The following is a 17,462-nucleotide window of genomic DNA, read 5'->3' as shown; positions in this document are numbered from 1 at the left end:
TAATGGCTCATCTTTTGTTAAGCGACACTAGAGATTCATGATAATTTAAATTTATGTTAACACATTTTTTAGTGTGACGCTGTAGTCATAATCGCATTATTTATTATTTAATCTCGTTGGTTATAAGAAGCATCACGTGAATTTTTCAATTGTTTCGTAAAAGAAAGGCAATTAAAAGAAATGTTGATGTAACTCAAACTGAAGAATTTAAAAATATTAAAAAAAATACATTTATAATTTTTTCAAAGAAGGAAAAAAATGATCTTCTCTTATTACAAATCAACAAATATATCGTATTTCTTTGCAAATAATTAAAGTTTCTACACTAAGAATGTGTGCTAACTTTATCAAACTTTTGGACTACTTCCTCATATGTTGAATTGTTGATCAAGAAATAAAATATCGTCAACATTCCACAAACTGTCCGAAAAGTCACCACCATTAATGCCACCAGACCACTGATTGTTCTCCTTCACTGTTGCAAACTCCATCTCTCCACTAAAGTAACCCGAGGGGCTGATCAACGGGCCATAGAACCCGTCACTAGTTGGGTTGTTGATTTGAAAGAAATCTTGATTTTGGTTGTTACTGTTACTGTTACATATAGGATAATAACCATCAGTAAAGTCAGACACGGGTGGTGAACTATGTTGTGAACTAGGGTTTATAATTAGGTTATTCTCATAACCAGCATAACTGTTGGTCATTATTGACTGGCTTGTTCCAGCAATATTATCCATGTTATGTTGGTTGAGTGGGTAGGAAGTGGTGGTGGTGGTTGTTACGGTGGAACAATCTCCGGTGACGGTGGTGGCAGTGGCGTTGGCGGAGGCTGCCTTAATCCGCTCGGCCAACCGTGGCATCCATAGATATCGCATGGTGTCCTTAAACTGCTTGCTGTTCACGTCGCATTTTAGTTGTTTAGCGTGCTTTTGAACTCTTGTTCTCCAGTAATTCTTGATCTCGTTATCGGTTCTTCCAGGTAAATGTTGTGCTATTTTTGACCATCTGGATATTATATGTAAACAGATGATTGGCTTACTGTGAAAAGAATTAACTAAGAAAAAGATTTTGTCACTGAGTAGATACTAAATAACATACCGATTGCCCCAACGTGAATGAAGTTCAAGAATCAAGAGTTGTTCTTCAAGAGTAATGTTTCCACGACGAACATCGGGTCGGAGATAATTCAGCCACCGCAATCTGCAGCTCTTTCCGGTTCTCTTGAGTCCTGCACCATCAATGATTAAGTTAATAAACGTTTACAGCTTCGCTTACTATGCGACCGGTGTGAGTTCGGTTATAAATCAGTCGCAAATGTGTGGGGCTATGAGCGTAAGGATGAAGAAAAAATAGAAATACGTACCGGCACAACGAGCAAGTGAATTCCAACGGCCTTCCCCGTGATAGGCGATGTAGTTAATGAGAGCGAAATCCTCTTCGACGGTCCATGGACCTCGTCGAAGATCATCATCCACGGACATGTTCATTTGATCATCTTCTTCACTACCACTAGTTTGATCAATACAACTGTTCATCATGTTATACTCCATGAAACTTTTTGTAGATTGATAACTTGACGTGTATGATTTGGTAATGGGTGTATGGGAGAGAGAGAGAGTTATGAGGAAAAAATGGTAATTTGGAAGGTGCTGGTTTTGACAATAGGGTAGAAGGTGTGTTTATATAGGGAGAATGTCGGATGTGAGAGAAAGAGGAGAGAGAGAGATAGCCGCAATAGTTAACTTGGACACCTAAAAAGAATTAATTCTCGTGGCCTCGTGGGCTGCATAGTGCTCTAAAGTCGGCCTTGGGAAGTTTGACACTTTGACTTTTTGACATTAGAGTGAGAAAGTTTGAGATGAAATGGATTAGTCCGTGTATTGTTTATTTAACTCGTTTCTTTTAAACAACTTGTAAATTTGCTTGCTTTTTGGTGTTCCCATTTGTTCAAAAGTATAATCTCTCTCTCTCTCTCTCAAACTATATTTTAAAAATAAGCATAAGAAGTCAAGAGTTGACGACACTGAACATGTGTGACAATTTTAGTTATATGCGCTGCTGTCTAACACAAATATACACGTGTAAATGGGTTTAAAATATCATATAATACAGAAGTACAATGTAACAAGTTAAATAGAAAATTTTGGAGATTTATGGAGAAGCACGACTATGCAAATTATCAGCAGACTTGTATGCTACCGAGATCGCGCCCTTGTATCCATGGAAATATCAAGTCGGCATGACCGTGCGTTGAGGAAGCTCGACAGTGCTTCTTCTTTGGCAGACCATAAGTAGTTTTTGACATGTTTCAATATGAGAGGACGTACACAAAGGACGTTTTTGACGACCCTTTAGGCATAAAACAACGCCCACCTGGAATCACCTAGAGTGATCTCATTTCACTCTCACACTTCCCCTAACTCATTTCCCTTTCAAAATCAAGCTCCACTTTCTGGTCTCTATTTAATTTGTTTATGAGGATTTCATGTGTGTTATTGAGGGTTTTACGTTCTACCTAGCTATTGAATTTGCTTGGAATAGTTCAAATTGAAGAATTATCAAGAATCCAGAAGTGTTAGCAAGCATCTAACATCCATCCATTTGAGTTGTAACTCATTATGCCCTAAGTGTTCGTGAAAATGGGTTATTATGAACTTTGTTTTGATTTGAAGATTGATCTTGGCTTAAATTAGATTTTTTTTTTCTTGGCTGGGTTTGATGAAATGAGTAGATTGGAAGGACACCGGCCATCTGCTACTCATTAATCATCTTCCTCAATTGGTATGACTAGGAAACCTAGTTCAAGGGAAGTGAGAAGGACTTTTGAGATTGGTGTTAAAGAGTGTGAGTTTAACAAGGGGAACGTTTAATGATCAAATTGGACTAATATTAATTTGGTTTCAACAACACTTGTAAAGAAACAACTTCTTGTGAGTTAAAACTAATTTCGGTAATCAATGGACAAGAAGACTAGGTTTGGAATGAAACGGTGAGGACGTACAATCCTCGAGCACAACCACGCCACCTAGTGGCTATGACTGCGCCTGACCAAACTTGGCAGGACTGCAAGCATGCCTTTCCCTAGGCACAATCGGGCTTCGAATTAACATGAGCACAAATGCCCACTCGATGATCGTGCCCATAGCGGTTGCGGGCATGACTACGCCTAGACCAATTTATGCAGAAAATCAATTTTGATCAGGCAATAGAGTTTTTTGTAATTAAATCCTTGGTTTATGAATCTGATAGGATTGGTTGTTGAGGTAATTTAAATGTTAATTCAGATAAATAACAATAAACCACACTTATTAGGATTCTTGCATCACTAGTGAGCCAATTTTGTAACTAAGTATTTATCTAGCGTGACCTAAGGTGAGTCTTTCACAGTAAAAAGATAACTGTTATATGTTTTTGGGTTGAAAATACATACAAAATGCTTTGATAGATGACAAGTTTCTATGTAAGTGTATTATGTAATTAAAATGTTTGACATGTGTATATTATTCAGATATGTTTATGACTCATATTATACATGCATATAGTCGATACTTTAAATGAATGAAAATGGCTTACACTCGTGATTGTGACCTCAAAGACATCATGGTGTGCGTGTGTGTATTTTTTTCATGCATTTTAGTGTGTTGATGATCGCTGAATAAGATTTGATTCGTGGTGCATTTTTAGGAATTATATAATACACTAAAACTCGTATAAGTGTTTGTTGAGCCGATATGTCGTGAAATTATCTGCTTTTATGCGTGTGTTTTTAAGTATGTATATTCCAGAACGATAAGTGAATGCTAAGGATTACTAGATGGTGGATAGGAGACTAAACTTTTCAGACGTGTTGTGGGAAGTCTTTGGGTCATGATGAATTTCCCTTTTATGAAGAATTTGTATGCAAAGTTATAGCATGTTTGGGATTTAATTTGAAAACACCTTATTGGCTCATTGGTTTTTCTTTCAAAAAGCCAATAAATTAAAAAATATTTGGTTATTACAAAAATCCTTTTTATTTTAGTTTTTTTAATAGTGTTAAAAACAGTTTTCTAGAACCCAAATCATTTTCTTTTGAAAAAGATAATAAGTCGAAACACAGTTTTCAAATTCATGCTCTGTGGTTGAATCCTACTTTTGGCTAGTTGTCATTTGTTCTTGTACCCTCTTTTTTATGTAATACAATTTTGTGTTAAGAAAGACAATTTAACTTTTTATTGCATATTTAAATTAGCGGTATCAAGCAGTCACATGTCATGAAGCCGGGGCTTAACATGTTGGTATCACAGCCTAAGGTTTTAGTAAATTTAGAGATTTTTAGGTTTTAACCAAGAGATTCTATGTAGAAGTTTTGATTAGATTTTTGGCAACACTAAGTCTTAGTATTTAACCAATGAAATATACACTTTTGCAAATGTATTCGTGAGATTTTCTGTGTGCACATACTTGTGCATGTGCGAAGATTTTATAGAACTCACTATTTAAAAAGATTGCATGTGAACAAAAACTGTTGCTAATTTATTGGTCATATTTTCGGGCTGAATTTAAATATCGTGGACCATTACACTTCATAAATACAACTAGAAGGTGAAAGCCAACAAGATTTTAATAAAATAAATATATAACGCATGATATAAACATATGCGGAAGGATGGGTCAAGTGACCCCATTCTTTTGCGCATTTTATTTAAGACAAGAATTTCAATTGACTAACTTTTTTTGACGATTAACCCTATTGATTATTTTAAATATATTCTGATCTCCATTGCCTATTGGTTTATGAAATAAGTATTATATAAACTTTTTACTAAATAAAAAAAGTTATATAAAAGGTAATCTAATAAGTTATTGTTTAATATAAGCCTAAGCTTATTAACAATTAAAAATAAACCCCAGTAGGAAAAAAAATACTAATTTCTTTATTTCCTTATCAGTTAAATAAGCCAAAAGGTTGATTCGTCGGATGATTTGGAGAATGGTGGCTTACAAATTGAGAACGGTGAATAAAGGAACGATCAAGTCGAGTGATTGAAGAAAGAAGCCAACCAATTGAAACAGAAATATCGTGCAATTGTAGTCCTCAAATCTATTCAACATAAATCAAGGTTATTTCTTATGTTATCTTGTTCTTTCAAGCTTGAAACTTGAAATTAGATGTTTTAAAGAAAAATTAGATGTATATTATAAATGACACTATGTTTATTATGGTATTGCTTTTATTGTATGATATGGCCCGGTTCAAAAATTGTCATGTCCGATTGTCAAACATATAAATATATTTTATGTGATGTGTGCGGATAGTAACACCTAAGATTTATGGTACAAGTTACATAGTAATTATCAAAATTTAGGAGTACGTGCATTTTAAATACTTTTAGTGGATTTATATTAAAACCCTATAAACCGTTAGCAACATAGCATGCAAAGGCGGTTTATAAGATTATTACGCCAAATATTAATGAATTCTAAAGCAACACACAATCTACATATCCAATACAGTGTTTCAACCAGTTTTTGTTTGACTATGTTATCTGATAGAGATGTGACAATATTATTATTGATATATAATCTTTGAATATGAGTCATCGGTCAAGACCAATACAATTTGATTTGGATTGTGTATTTGCATAACGAAGTGGATCATTGGTCCCCCACACACTCCTCACCCTTCCCCAATTACTTGGTTATATATGAAACTCATCACGTTTACAATCGATGTATTTATGCGACTCCTATTTCTGAGCGGAATTTTTGTTAACGACCAACTTTTCATCTCTCGTAGAATATAGCAAAGGGTTTTAGTGATAAGTTAATGACCGACTTTTCGTCTTGTAGAATTATCGACGTATACTTTAAAACACTATATATACACTTTAGCATATGACAGTCTCCAAGATTCTAGACGCCCCATACGAATACAAAAAACAGGCCCTTATATATAACTTTTCTAGAAAATCGATGATAATTGTGATAACAAAGAATAAAACAAATTTATTATAGTAATAAACAAAAAAAAATGGATCAACAACAAACAAAACAAAGTTAAATGGATCGTGAGACTTTCCTAGCATATTTTCGAAGCAAAGTTGTTCATCGCTAATCAATATATATTAACAGTTACACTCCTCTTTCTCTTTCTTGTTATACAACTGTTATTCTTTCACTCTAGTATATCTATTTTTTTTAACTGCGTTTGGAATTAACTTTAATACCCGAGTGAGGAGAAAATATGTCAACAGTTAATACTGATTTTGATGTTTCAGAACTAAATCACCCAAGAACACAATCAAAGACGAAATCCACCACTATGGGAAAATTCCGTTAAGTTTGCAGGTTTCAAAGTTGAGTCCATAAAATCTTAAATTTTAGCCATCACCCCCATGTCATTGGATATAAAATCTTAAAGTTTGAATCTTGTTGCACACAATTAAAGTTGATAAAAAATATAAATGTAAATTTAACTTTTTCTCTCTCCTTAAAACGTATGTAAACGTTAGCAAAAAAGCGTAAAAAAATAGCAAAACAATTATTTTTTCTTTTTTGATGTTTTGTATTAAATGCAACATGTATTATATGTGCAAAAAAATAATAAAAAAATAAATAAAAACGACAATACATAAGGTTTTTACGGATTTTTTCCACTCATTTGGCTTTTCATTCTATACATTGCCTGTACACATATAATGCAATAAGCTATGGAATGAGATGATCTTTTTCATTTTATGTTTTTTCCTTTGTGTTTATACCTTTGGGTATTTTCTTCTAGAGGATGATTATAAAATAAAAAACCTACAAGATTCTTTATGGTATCCCACCGTACGAGCCTACCTAAACCCTAAACTCACTGTAGCCACCACCGCCCGACATCAACCTCAAACTCACCATATCTCCATATCTTAACCTTCACCGTCGGTACTGAAATACTTGGAAGTCGATTAGGATCATATTCAATCACAAGTTAGTATTATATGTATGTGTGGTGTGTTTTGTTTGCCCTATTCGGTTAGGCAATTAAAGGAAGCATGAGAAAACTTTGTGGTGTGTGAATTATTGCAAAGCAATTAATTGTTTTGTGTATTGAGATTAATCCTACAGTAGCCGGAGCTACCTCAACGAAACTAATTCCCCCATCCTAGAACGTATTTTTGGGGTATTTTTTTCTCCATGAAAAAACCCAACAAATATTATTCTACATGGGTTATATTATGTTATATTATTATTATTATTATTATCTTTAATAATGAAATAAAAGAAAAGAGAAAAACAAATATGGTGAGTCGGTTTTGCTTTGGCCCACAAGTCTACAACAGACAAATATTGATTGGTGGGCTTTAGGAGTTTTTTCGTGGGATTCAAGCACAAGAAACAATATAAAGTTTTTTTTTATGTGCACATCGTGAGCAATTTTCATTCTGCCGTATCTACATACGAATACAAATTAAGGTTTTTTTTTTTTTGTTCCTCTTCTATTGCTGGCCATCTATTACGAAGAGAAGGGTTTGTTGCTTCAAGTTTTTTTTTGGTGTTTTAAAGCTAAGAGTTCCAGAGACTGGTTGTTTCTCGTTTGGTGATACTTCTTACTCGTTTTACTCTTTTGTAGTTTGGTTCCATATACTTGAAGACTGTTTGTACCAAGTATATGATGATTTTGTATGCCTCTGGTTTTACCTAGAGAAGACTTTGTATTGCTCATTATTGGTGATAGTGGATTTGAAGCGGCTCTAGTAGTCCCGTGGTTTTTACTCTCGCCTTGAGAGGTTTCCCACGCTAAAATTTTTGTGTCCGTTTTACTTTTAATTTATACCCTATTTGTTTGCATCCTCATTGGTTCATTCGGGTCGGGAAAAAGTTTAGCCAAACGAAGATTAATTCCGCACTTTTTGTTTTCCATTCGTGGCTAGGTGGTTGTTTTTCCCAACAGAGTGGTATCAGAGCTTCGGTTCTTGTTCTTGGGTTATGACTTGTTTGAACAATGGAAGTTAATGCAAGTAGGATGGTGAATTTGAATGGTTCTAAATATCATGTGTAACACCCCGCAACCGCAGCAGAAACGTAAACGGGATGCGACAGACACCTCTGATATCAACCACATTGTTTATAAAGAAAACTGAATGCATTAATATACTTCAAAATTACATTATCTCATCTTTCATTACCGTCTAGGTGATACACACATCATACAATACGATTCATAATTCTATCTGTTATAATGTATCCTGACATCCCGCACACAAATCTTACACACAACAAGCACTTAGCACGTAAGCAATCACTTCATCTAAATTGTACCTGAAAAGCATGTGAGAAAACGAGTCAACTACGAATAGTTGGTGAGTTTCACAATTTTAGTAAACCATGATAAATCCATATCATAATATAATATTATCTGGGGACACTGTTAACCCAGTACTATACTTACTCCGGGGACAATGTTAACCCAGAAACACTTTTAGGAACCCCTGGGGACACTGTTAACCCAGTACTGTACTCACTCCGGGGGCGATGTTAACCCGGAAACACTTCCAAAGACATCTGGGGACACTGTTAACCCAGTCCTGTACTCACTCCGTACGATTCCCGTACAATCAAATATTTATAAATACACGCAAATCCATGCGTTCAGTATGTATTTAAACATTTCAATAGAAACATGCTTTCCGCCCCGGGAAAATATTTAAAACAGTTCAGTAAAAAAAAAAGGGGCTCGTGAAACTCACCTTAGCACATGCAAGCAGGTAACAACAATCATTATCAATTAACACGTCCAATCTGTAATATGATCCCTACGATCGTTATTATACAATTATTGTTTATATAATCTTTAACCTTATCAATCGGTACATCTGGAGACACTGTTAACCCAGCACTGTACCCGTTCTGGGGGCAAGGTTAACCTAGAAACACTTCTCCGGACTCAGATTGTGATGTCGTTTAGAGTTCCATGGTCACAACTACTATTAGTCGTTTTTCTCGTTTTGCGTGCCTAGCACGGTTATCCGTTTTTATGTTTCAAAAATGAGTTTGGTCACACACGACCCGAAAATAGTGGTTGACTGATAATTTAATTAAAGATGTGAAATTATAGCTCGGTTTAGACGTCCCGATTGGCCGCGGGACCCGTTTTCGTCTTTGGCGTACCGGAAACTGTTAAAATAGGTTAAAATTACTCAAATCATCCGAATTATTTTCGGATGATTTATTTTTACTTGTTTAACTCATTTATATGAAAATAGTTCATTTTTAGGGTTTTTATACACCAGTCAGCTCGCTTTAGCGAACTTCACTGGTTTACGCGTTTTAACTTTAAAAGTTTGATAATTAGCACAAATAATTATCCGTTTACTCTCGGATCTTGAAATTTTGTACAAATCACTTTTTAACAGTGGGGAATTTTATAAAAATATTTCCAGAATTAATTTCTATATTTAAAATTTATTTATCTATTTTTAAACACCATTTAAACACTAAATATGTCGTAAATACCAAACGATCTTAGAAAAATCCCAAATTTTTCCTGAATGTCCCCTGCCATCCACATAGTCCCCTGTAATTTTTCCAGAACCAAAATATTCTTTTACATGCCCTTTTTACTAAAACCGAGCTAGAAATCCCTAGAACTCGTTTAACCGAAAAGCCTACTTAGACTTCTCCAACGGACCTCAAATTTTGTGTGTGACTTATACATGATATGAAAAGCTTATCTGCAATTTTCCAGAATTTTTCATGATTTTAACTATTTTTCACCATTTTTGGCCAAAACCGAGCATTAAATTCACCAAATATTCATCCTTTATCCAAAAATTATCAAAAATTCACAGAACTCATATTTTCATGTGTTTAACACCTCTGTAAAATTTCATGACCTAACTCTAAAGCATCAACAATCTGTCCAAATTTCCCAAAACCGAATATAACCGAATATACCTTTCGTTTTCCGCCACTACGAGCTACAAACTCGTCTTTCCGCCTTATCTACCACTAATTACAGAGCCTACAATCAACATAACACAATACCAAGCAAGTTACACTCACGATCAAGCCATTTCTTTCATGGTTTCGGTTATGATTCCAAAAACAAAGATTTAACCGTAAAAATTCGTTTTTGGTTCGTTTAACTCCTTTCTTGGACCAAGATCCCTTGTATAACCCATATACATCACTTGATCATGCAAGAATCGGTTTTCATCTTTGAAACCTCATTTTCTTGCAAACAAACTCAAGAAACGAAGATTGAAACGTATATAATTCGATCTTTACCTTGTTTTTCTTGCTCCAAATCTCGGTTTTTAGTTCATGAAATTGAGAGGAATTGATGAAGCTTGTGGATTGTTGATTGAAAAAAGAAAAAAAAAGAAAATGAAGGCCAAGAGGCCGATCGGAACCCATAAAGGGTGGGGTGGGACCAACATATTCATTCTTGGCCACTCATTTGGATTTCCGTAATCTGGATAATGATTTGGATAATCTGGTTCAGTTCGTTTTTTGGTTAAACGTTTAATTCGGCTTAAAACGAGGCTAAAACTGTCTTTTTCGTCTTAAAAATGAAATTTATATAAAACCGATTTAAAAATTTAAACCATGACATTTATTAACTTAAAACGTCATATTATTAGTTATTACGCATCTTTTTCGGCTTGATCGATCGTCTCTTGCTCGGTTTGGTATTAAAGGTTTCGTTTAACGTACCGACGTACTATTAAATCGAAATCCTTTTTCTGTGCTTTAATCCACTTATCCCGAAGCTTTAATACTTCGTAACATCACTAAATATCATATATCTCGTCTATAATTGAACCCTCGATTCATTCGGGTTTCAATAACTATCGATCGTTTGATCGCATATTCAATACGGTGAATTATATATTCACGTACAATCAATACAATGAACCATGTATTCTCGTATAATTACCATGGTAACTCATGTACCCGACATTACATATGACGTAACTAACGTCTATCGGTTAGGGTATACCTGGTTTCGTCGGAATCGTTACATTCTCCCCCCGTTAAGAAATTTCGTCCTCGAAATTTTACACGCCCTCTATCCCCCTTCGAGAGAAAGGTGGGGGTTTTTCCTTCAGAATTCACCCTCGCGTTACCAAGTATAATCTGGTCCTCGCTGTGAATTCCACTTAATCTTAATTAATAAAGCTTGGTATGTCCAAATTGTTCAGTTTTCCCGTCTACTATCTCTACGGAATTAGTTATGGTATCAAGCATGTCTTCTATGAGTACCTCTATTACTAGTACTTTCGTTGCCTCATCGCTTAGGCACTTTTCAATCCGTATACATGGCAAAATATCCTGTATAGTACTTAGCCCCTAGAGTACTTTAATCGATAAACTAAATGACCAACCATGGAGATAGTTCTCATGGGGTCCAATTTATTAAGAAGCTATTTTCGGTTTTGCCAAACCTTATATCACCTCTCTCTAAGGTGATGCCTTAAAATGCCTTGTCACCTCTATTCAGGGACAATGGTTTCCTTTGAACGTTGGCATAAACCCTTTGCCAATCACGCGCTGCTTTCAACTTGTCTTAAATATTATAAATCCGATTGGTTGTTTCTCGAATCAATTCAAATCTTATGGCTTGATTGACGCCCATTTTCAATTTAACAAATTGGTGATAATTACTTCACCCATAAAAAGCTTCAAGCTCTCGATGCTTCCTTCCCCGCCTTCCAATAATGGAAGTAGGATGACTATTTTGATCTGAGATAATTGAAAATGGCACTCCACGACGAGATACCATTTCACCATCAGGAATTTAGGCAAGAATTCATTGTAATTTATTCCCACTATCATTGGCGAATTTTCTGTCGTTGTGGCGTTCCCTAGGGTTTTCGGTGTGCAGCCTTATCTCTTGCATAACTCAATATTCACCAACACACGTAACCATATCTTTCTCCAAACTCGACCATTAATTAAAATCCTTTCAGATATCCGTATCATTAATAGTCAAATCCGATCCCGGATGTATGGATTATTTCGATCTATGCGCTTCGTCAATGATTAATTCACGAAGGTCATGGAGGGTCGGGATCCAAACCCGATTTTTGAAGTAGAGAATTTAGTCCACGCGCTGTTCGAAATTCTCCTCATTGCCGTAAGATTCCTTCTTTTCCAATTGTTCCTCTTTCAACGCCTCACGTTGAGCGACTCGAATCAGGTTCGAAGGTTCGACTGGACTATCATCCCTAGCACTCGCACTCGCAATGGCTTAACCCGATCTTTCTTACTCAAGGCATCGGCTACGACGTTAGCCTTGCCAGGGTGATAACGGATGTCACAGTCATAATCGCTTAACAACTCGACCCATCTTCGTTGCCTCATATTCAGTTCCTTCTGATCAAATATGTGCTGCAAACTTTTATGATCGGTGAAAATGGTGCACTTCGTATCGTAGAGACAATGTCTCCACATTTTAAGTGCGTAGATAACCGCTCCCAGTTCTAAGTCGTGAGTAGTGTAATTTTACTCGTGTACTTTTAACTGTCGAGAAGCATAGGCTATAACCTTAATATACTGCGTCAACACGCATCCTAACCCTTTACGCGATGCGTCACAATACGCGACAAAACCATCGTCTCCATCGGGGAGACTTAAAATCGGCGCTTGGCACAATTTTTATGGTTTCTATCTTATTTGGATCTTTGTGAAATCTTTGTTGCTTTACAACATGACCAAGGGATTATGCCTTCTTTATTCAAAATCACATTTTGAAAACTTCGCGTATAGCTCTTCTTGTTTTAACACTTCCACAATTTTCCTTAATCATCGTTCGTGCTCTTCTTTACGTTGCGAATATATCAAAATATCATCAATGAATGCTATGACAAATTTGTCAAAGTAAGGTTTACAGACTCGATTCATGAGTTCCATGAATACTGCCTGCGCATTTGTTAACCCGAACGGCATGAATAAGAATGCATAATGGCCGTAGCGAGTCCGCAACGCTGTTGCTGCAACATCCTCCTCTTAGATTTTTCATTTGGTGATAACTATATATAAGATCAATTTTCTAAAGATAAATCGCCCTTTGCAGTTGGTTAAACAGATCATTTACTTCGACGAAGTGAATACCTATTCTTGATCGTCACTTTATTCAATTCTCCCTAATCAACACATATCCTAACACTTCCGTCCTTCATTTCCCAATTAAAACCGGTGCATCCCATGGTGACTAACTAGGTCGTATAAAATCTTATCCAACAATTCTTGTAACTGATTGGATAATTCTCGCATCTCGGACGGTGCAAGTCGGTAGGGTGCTTTAGTAACAGGGCCAGCTTGAGACATTAAATCGATTCTGAATTCGACCTGTCGGGTTGGCGGTAATCCAGGGAGTTCTTCTGGGAAAACTTGTGGAAATTTGCGTACTACCGGGATATTTTCTATATGTTTTCTTTTAAATACTTTGGCAATCACGTTTGTTAAATACACCACGTCTTCTTGTCGTAAATATTATAACATCTCAAGATGAGATTTGAGTGGCAACATAATACCGTACACTTTTCTCTGTATTTAATCGCTTCATCGTCCGAAAGAGAGCTTCTAATCATCTTCTTTTCATATTTGATTTCTGTTTCATGTTGAGTTAGCCAATCCATGCAAACTATTACGTCAACACTTCATTGCTTTACTGGTCGTAGGTCAATAAGGAAAGGTTAATCGTTCAGAATAATAGGACAATTCCGTACAATTTAGTTAACCATTAGTGATTTACCGTTAGCGATTCTACAGTATAGGGTTCTATAGTTTCACTAATCGGTATCTTTCCAAAGGGTAGGAGGTTAGCAAGAACTAACTTCTATCGACGACCGTAAAAATATCACTGAAGCCTATTGATTTAAAACTACAACGTACTTAATACCACTTTTGGATCATGACGTGCTTTATTTGAAGTACTCACAAAAGCACGGCTCCTTGCTTGATCAGAGGTTGATGCTTGTCATGAGGTTCATCTTCCACGACACCTTGGTTCAACTTTGGGCAATCTCTCTTGAAACGTTCTGTACTGCCACATTCATAGCAAGTACAACTGTTTGGCATAATTTGATTTCTTCGGATGGATTGTTATTGAAGTTGTTGGGTTCGGAGTGGTTGTACATGAATGGGTTGGGGTTGCCGGTTCACATGGCTTCAATTGGTTCTACAAATGGGGCATTACGTTCATCTTTACCACACCCGTGGCCTACTATCACTCGACATTCTTCTTCCTGCCGATAACCATGTTTTCCACAGTTAGGGAAGGACCCTTCATGTGGTTCATGTTTTCACACCAGAACTAGTCTTAGTATAATTCTGGGTTGTAGGACATACCTACTTATTCAAAGCCTATCTTGCACTATACCTTTATCATTTCTCTTCTCTATTACTCGACGTCTCACCTAACGTCCTTCCAGTCCACTTCCCATAGAGTAAGATATATCAATGCTGGCTTGCGACCCAACCCTTTCAAAGGTTGTATATTTTACAGGATTGACTATACTCTTTATCGATGGAGTTAGTCCCCAATATTGCGCTCACTTCGCTTAGTTTCAGGAGTAATTAGCCATGTTACCAGACATGACAATTCCTTCAAACGATTAGCGTGTTCCAAGTGATCAGCACACAACATTTCTACCTTTCATAGCTCAGTTTCCAATCTCTGAACTTAATTACTCGAATAAAAGTGTTCTAGCCCAAGAATTTTAAATTCCGACCATAACATCTGAGTAACAATTTTCTAACTATAATTTTGTACCATCGTGTTCCATCACGATACAACATAATCTACCAACATATCTGTAGCATATTTCACTACACAATGTTCTAGACTCATACCAATATCCTTAACCATTTCGATCTTTTCTATCCACTCACTAATCTATTCCTCCATTTACCATCAGTAAACTATTAATAATTTCCTTAACACAATCAACAGACATATCCTTCATACCGGATCTAATTCATTACGACTACTATTCATGTTTAGTTTATAACTAATACTTGTAGTCATAATAGTATTCGGTGGAACATTATCACTTTTAGTAATACCACCAAGAATTGAAATATTCATATTCATGTGATTGCTCGATCTACAATCTTGCGATCACATTTGCATCAACACTAGCAGTGATCTACGATACGACATTCGGTATCATCATCTGCCATCTTTGAGCAATCAACTGAATCATATCAATCTCCATCATTGGAGTTACTCTTTTTATGTCATTCTGCCATACTCATCCCGTACGCAGTAATCAATACTAATCTCACCGTATAACTCGTTACCAGCTCAATCATGACAGCAGGTACACATACACACCAAATATTATCATACATATTACACATATCAGTATCTAATATATATGTCCCACAAATATAATAACATATGGACTTAACCTGACGTCGGTTAACGTTCAAATATGTTTCACAATCCTTGTCACCAACCGACGTATAGATCTTTCTCAACAAAGATTAATGTTTAACAGGCTTGATTTCAATATCCTTCTGCATGTCATCATAACCGATACATGCTCACCGTGAGCACCAAACGATTACGTACCACGGAGTTATAATACCCGTGTCTATTTGTATATCCGGCATACACGGTATACCATCTACGAACGAACAACCAACTATGCTATAATGACTCCAACACCTCTTTGTGTATAGGTAATCATTCTATTCGAGCATACATGGGCGTAGGCATCTAACGGATATAAGGATAACATAGGGAGTTGCAAGGTTCAAGGTAATCGCGCAACATGGGTTGCCTTCAAATATTATTAATTACTATTATGGGAATCTCTATGACTTGCTCAGTCAATGTCCTTAGGCGTTCTAGGTTCGCAAAAATCGGTAATTCTTGATCTGGAGGTGGTATGTCTCCTATGTTTGAGAGTGAGAATTACATATATATATTTCTATATTTTATTTTTATCTGCTCATTTATTATCAAATTTTTTTTTTTTATTTATTTTTTAACGGAATAAGAATAGGTTCACGTACAGGTCCGTCCGTACGTGAGGGTTGGCGGTTCGGGTGAACATAGGGGGTTATTAGGATATACGGTACCGGTGTTGGTAGGGTAAGGGATTTATCAATTTTGGTTGGGAGTGACGGTTACTAGATATTTCTGGTTAATGTCAAACTGGAGATCTAACTTGGTACTATCATAACTATGGCCCGATAAGTCAGACTCATTATCAACCGATGCTCTAGAAATTTCAGCATCCTCGGTACTTTTATTATTTCATCCCCCGGTTCCTTATCCGGGTCCCATTTCTCAATACATGTACCCACAAGATATGTACATATATATATATATATATATATATATATATACACATTAGCACGTATAAATAATATTATATACTTTACACATATGTTGCCATTTTTACCTATTAATGTACCCAGTGACTTCCCCTGAATTCCCTCGTGCAGACAAGTCTGTTATTATGTTCCGGACCATAATAACTCACTTGTCCATTCAAGTTCATCCAGATCCCGTCACTATATATTATTAGTTGATATTCAGATCCTATAATACTTGAGCTACTGGTTATATTTTAGGTATCTTTTAAAGACATCCTAAATCTTTATAACCAATGGCTCTGATACCAAGTTCTGTAACACCCCGCAACCGCAGCGGAAACGTAAACGGGATGCGACAGACACCTCTGATATCAACCACATTGTTTATAAAGAAAACTGAATGCATTAATATACTTCAAAATTACAATATCTCATCTTTCATTACCGTCTAGGTGATACACACATCATACAATAAGATTCATAATTCTATCTGTTATAATGTATCCTGACATCCCGCACACAAATCTTACACACAACAAGCACTTAGCATGTAAGCAATCACTTCATCTAAATTGTACCTGAAAAGCATGTGAGAAAACGGGTCAACTACGAATAGTTGGTGAGTTTCACAATTTTAGTAAACCATGATAAATCCATATCATAATATAATATTATCTGGGGACACTGTTAACCCAGTACTATACTTACTCCGGGGACAATGTTAACCCAGAAACACTTTTAGGAACCCCTGGGGACACTGTTAACCCAGTACTGTACTCACTCCGGGGGCGATGTTAACCCGGAAACACTTCCAAAGACATTTGGGGACACTGTTAACCCAGTCCTGTACTCACTCCGTACGATTCCCGTACAATCAAATATTTATAAATACACGCAAATCCATGCGTTCAGTATGTATTTAAACATTTCAATAGAAACATGCTTTCCGCCCCGGGAAAATATTTAAAACAGTTCAGTAAAAAAAAAGGGGCTCGTGAAACTCACCTTAGCACATGCAAGCAGGTAACAACAATCATTATCAATTAACACGTCCAATCTGTAATATGATCCCTACGATCGTTATTATACAATTATTGTTTATATAATCTTTAACCTTATCAATCGGTACATCTGGGGACACTGTTAACCCAGCACTG

At 36.0% G+C, this 17,462-nt stretch overlaps 1 protein-coding gene across 1 annotated transcript; it reads right to left on the bottom strand.

Annotated features, from left to right (window-relative positions):
* Window positions 1–282: 282 nt before the first annotated feature.
* Window positions 283–2,023, bottom strand: LOC143590273 (transcription factor MYB78-like). Its single transcript, XM_077070805.1, has 3 exons — window positions 1,367–2,023; window positions 1,102–1,231; window positions 283–1,008 (listed from the first exon to the last, which is right to left on the bottom strand). Exons 1-3 carry the CDS (start codon window positions 1,551–1,553, stop codon window positions 369–371), a joined length of 957 nt encoding a protein of 318 aa, XP_076926920.1. The 5' UTR covers window positions 1,554–2,023; the 3' UTR covers window positions 283–368.
* Window positions 2,024–17,462: the final 15,439 nt, after the last annotated feature.

Source organism: Bidens hawaiensis, unplaced genomic scaffold (genome assembly GCF_021521415.1).
Source record: "Bidens hawaiensis isolate Kalapana, Puna unplaced genomic scaffold, B.hawaiensis_p1.1 tig00038371_1, whole genome shotgun sequence".
Lineage (NCBI taxonomy): Eukaryota > Viridiplantae > Streptophyta > Magnoliopsida > Asterales > Asteraceae > Bidens > Bidens hawaiensis.
The sequence above is the reverse complement of the archived record's forward strand: the minus strand, read 5'-3'. Positions and strand labels throughout refer to the sequence as shown.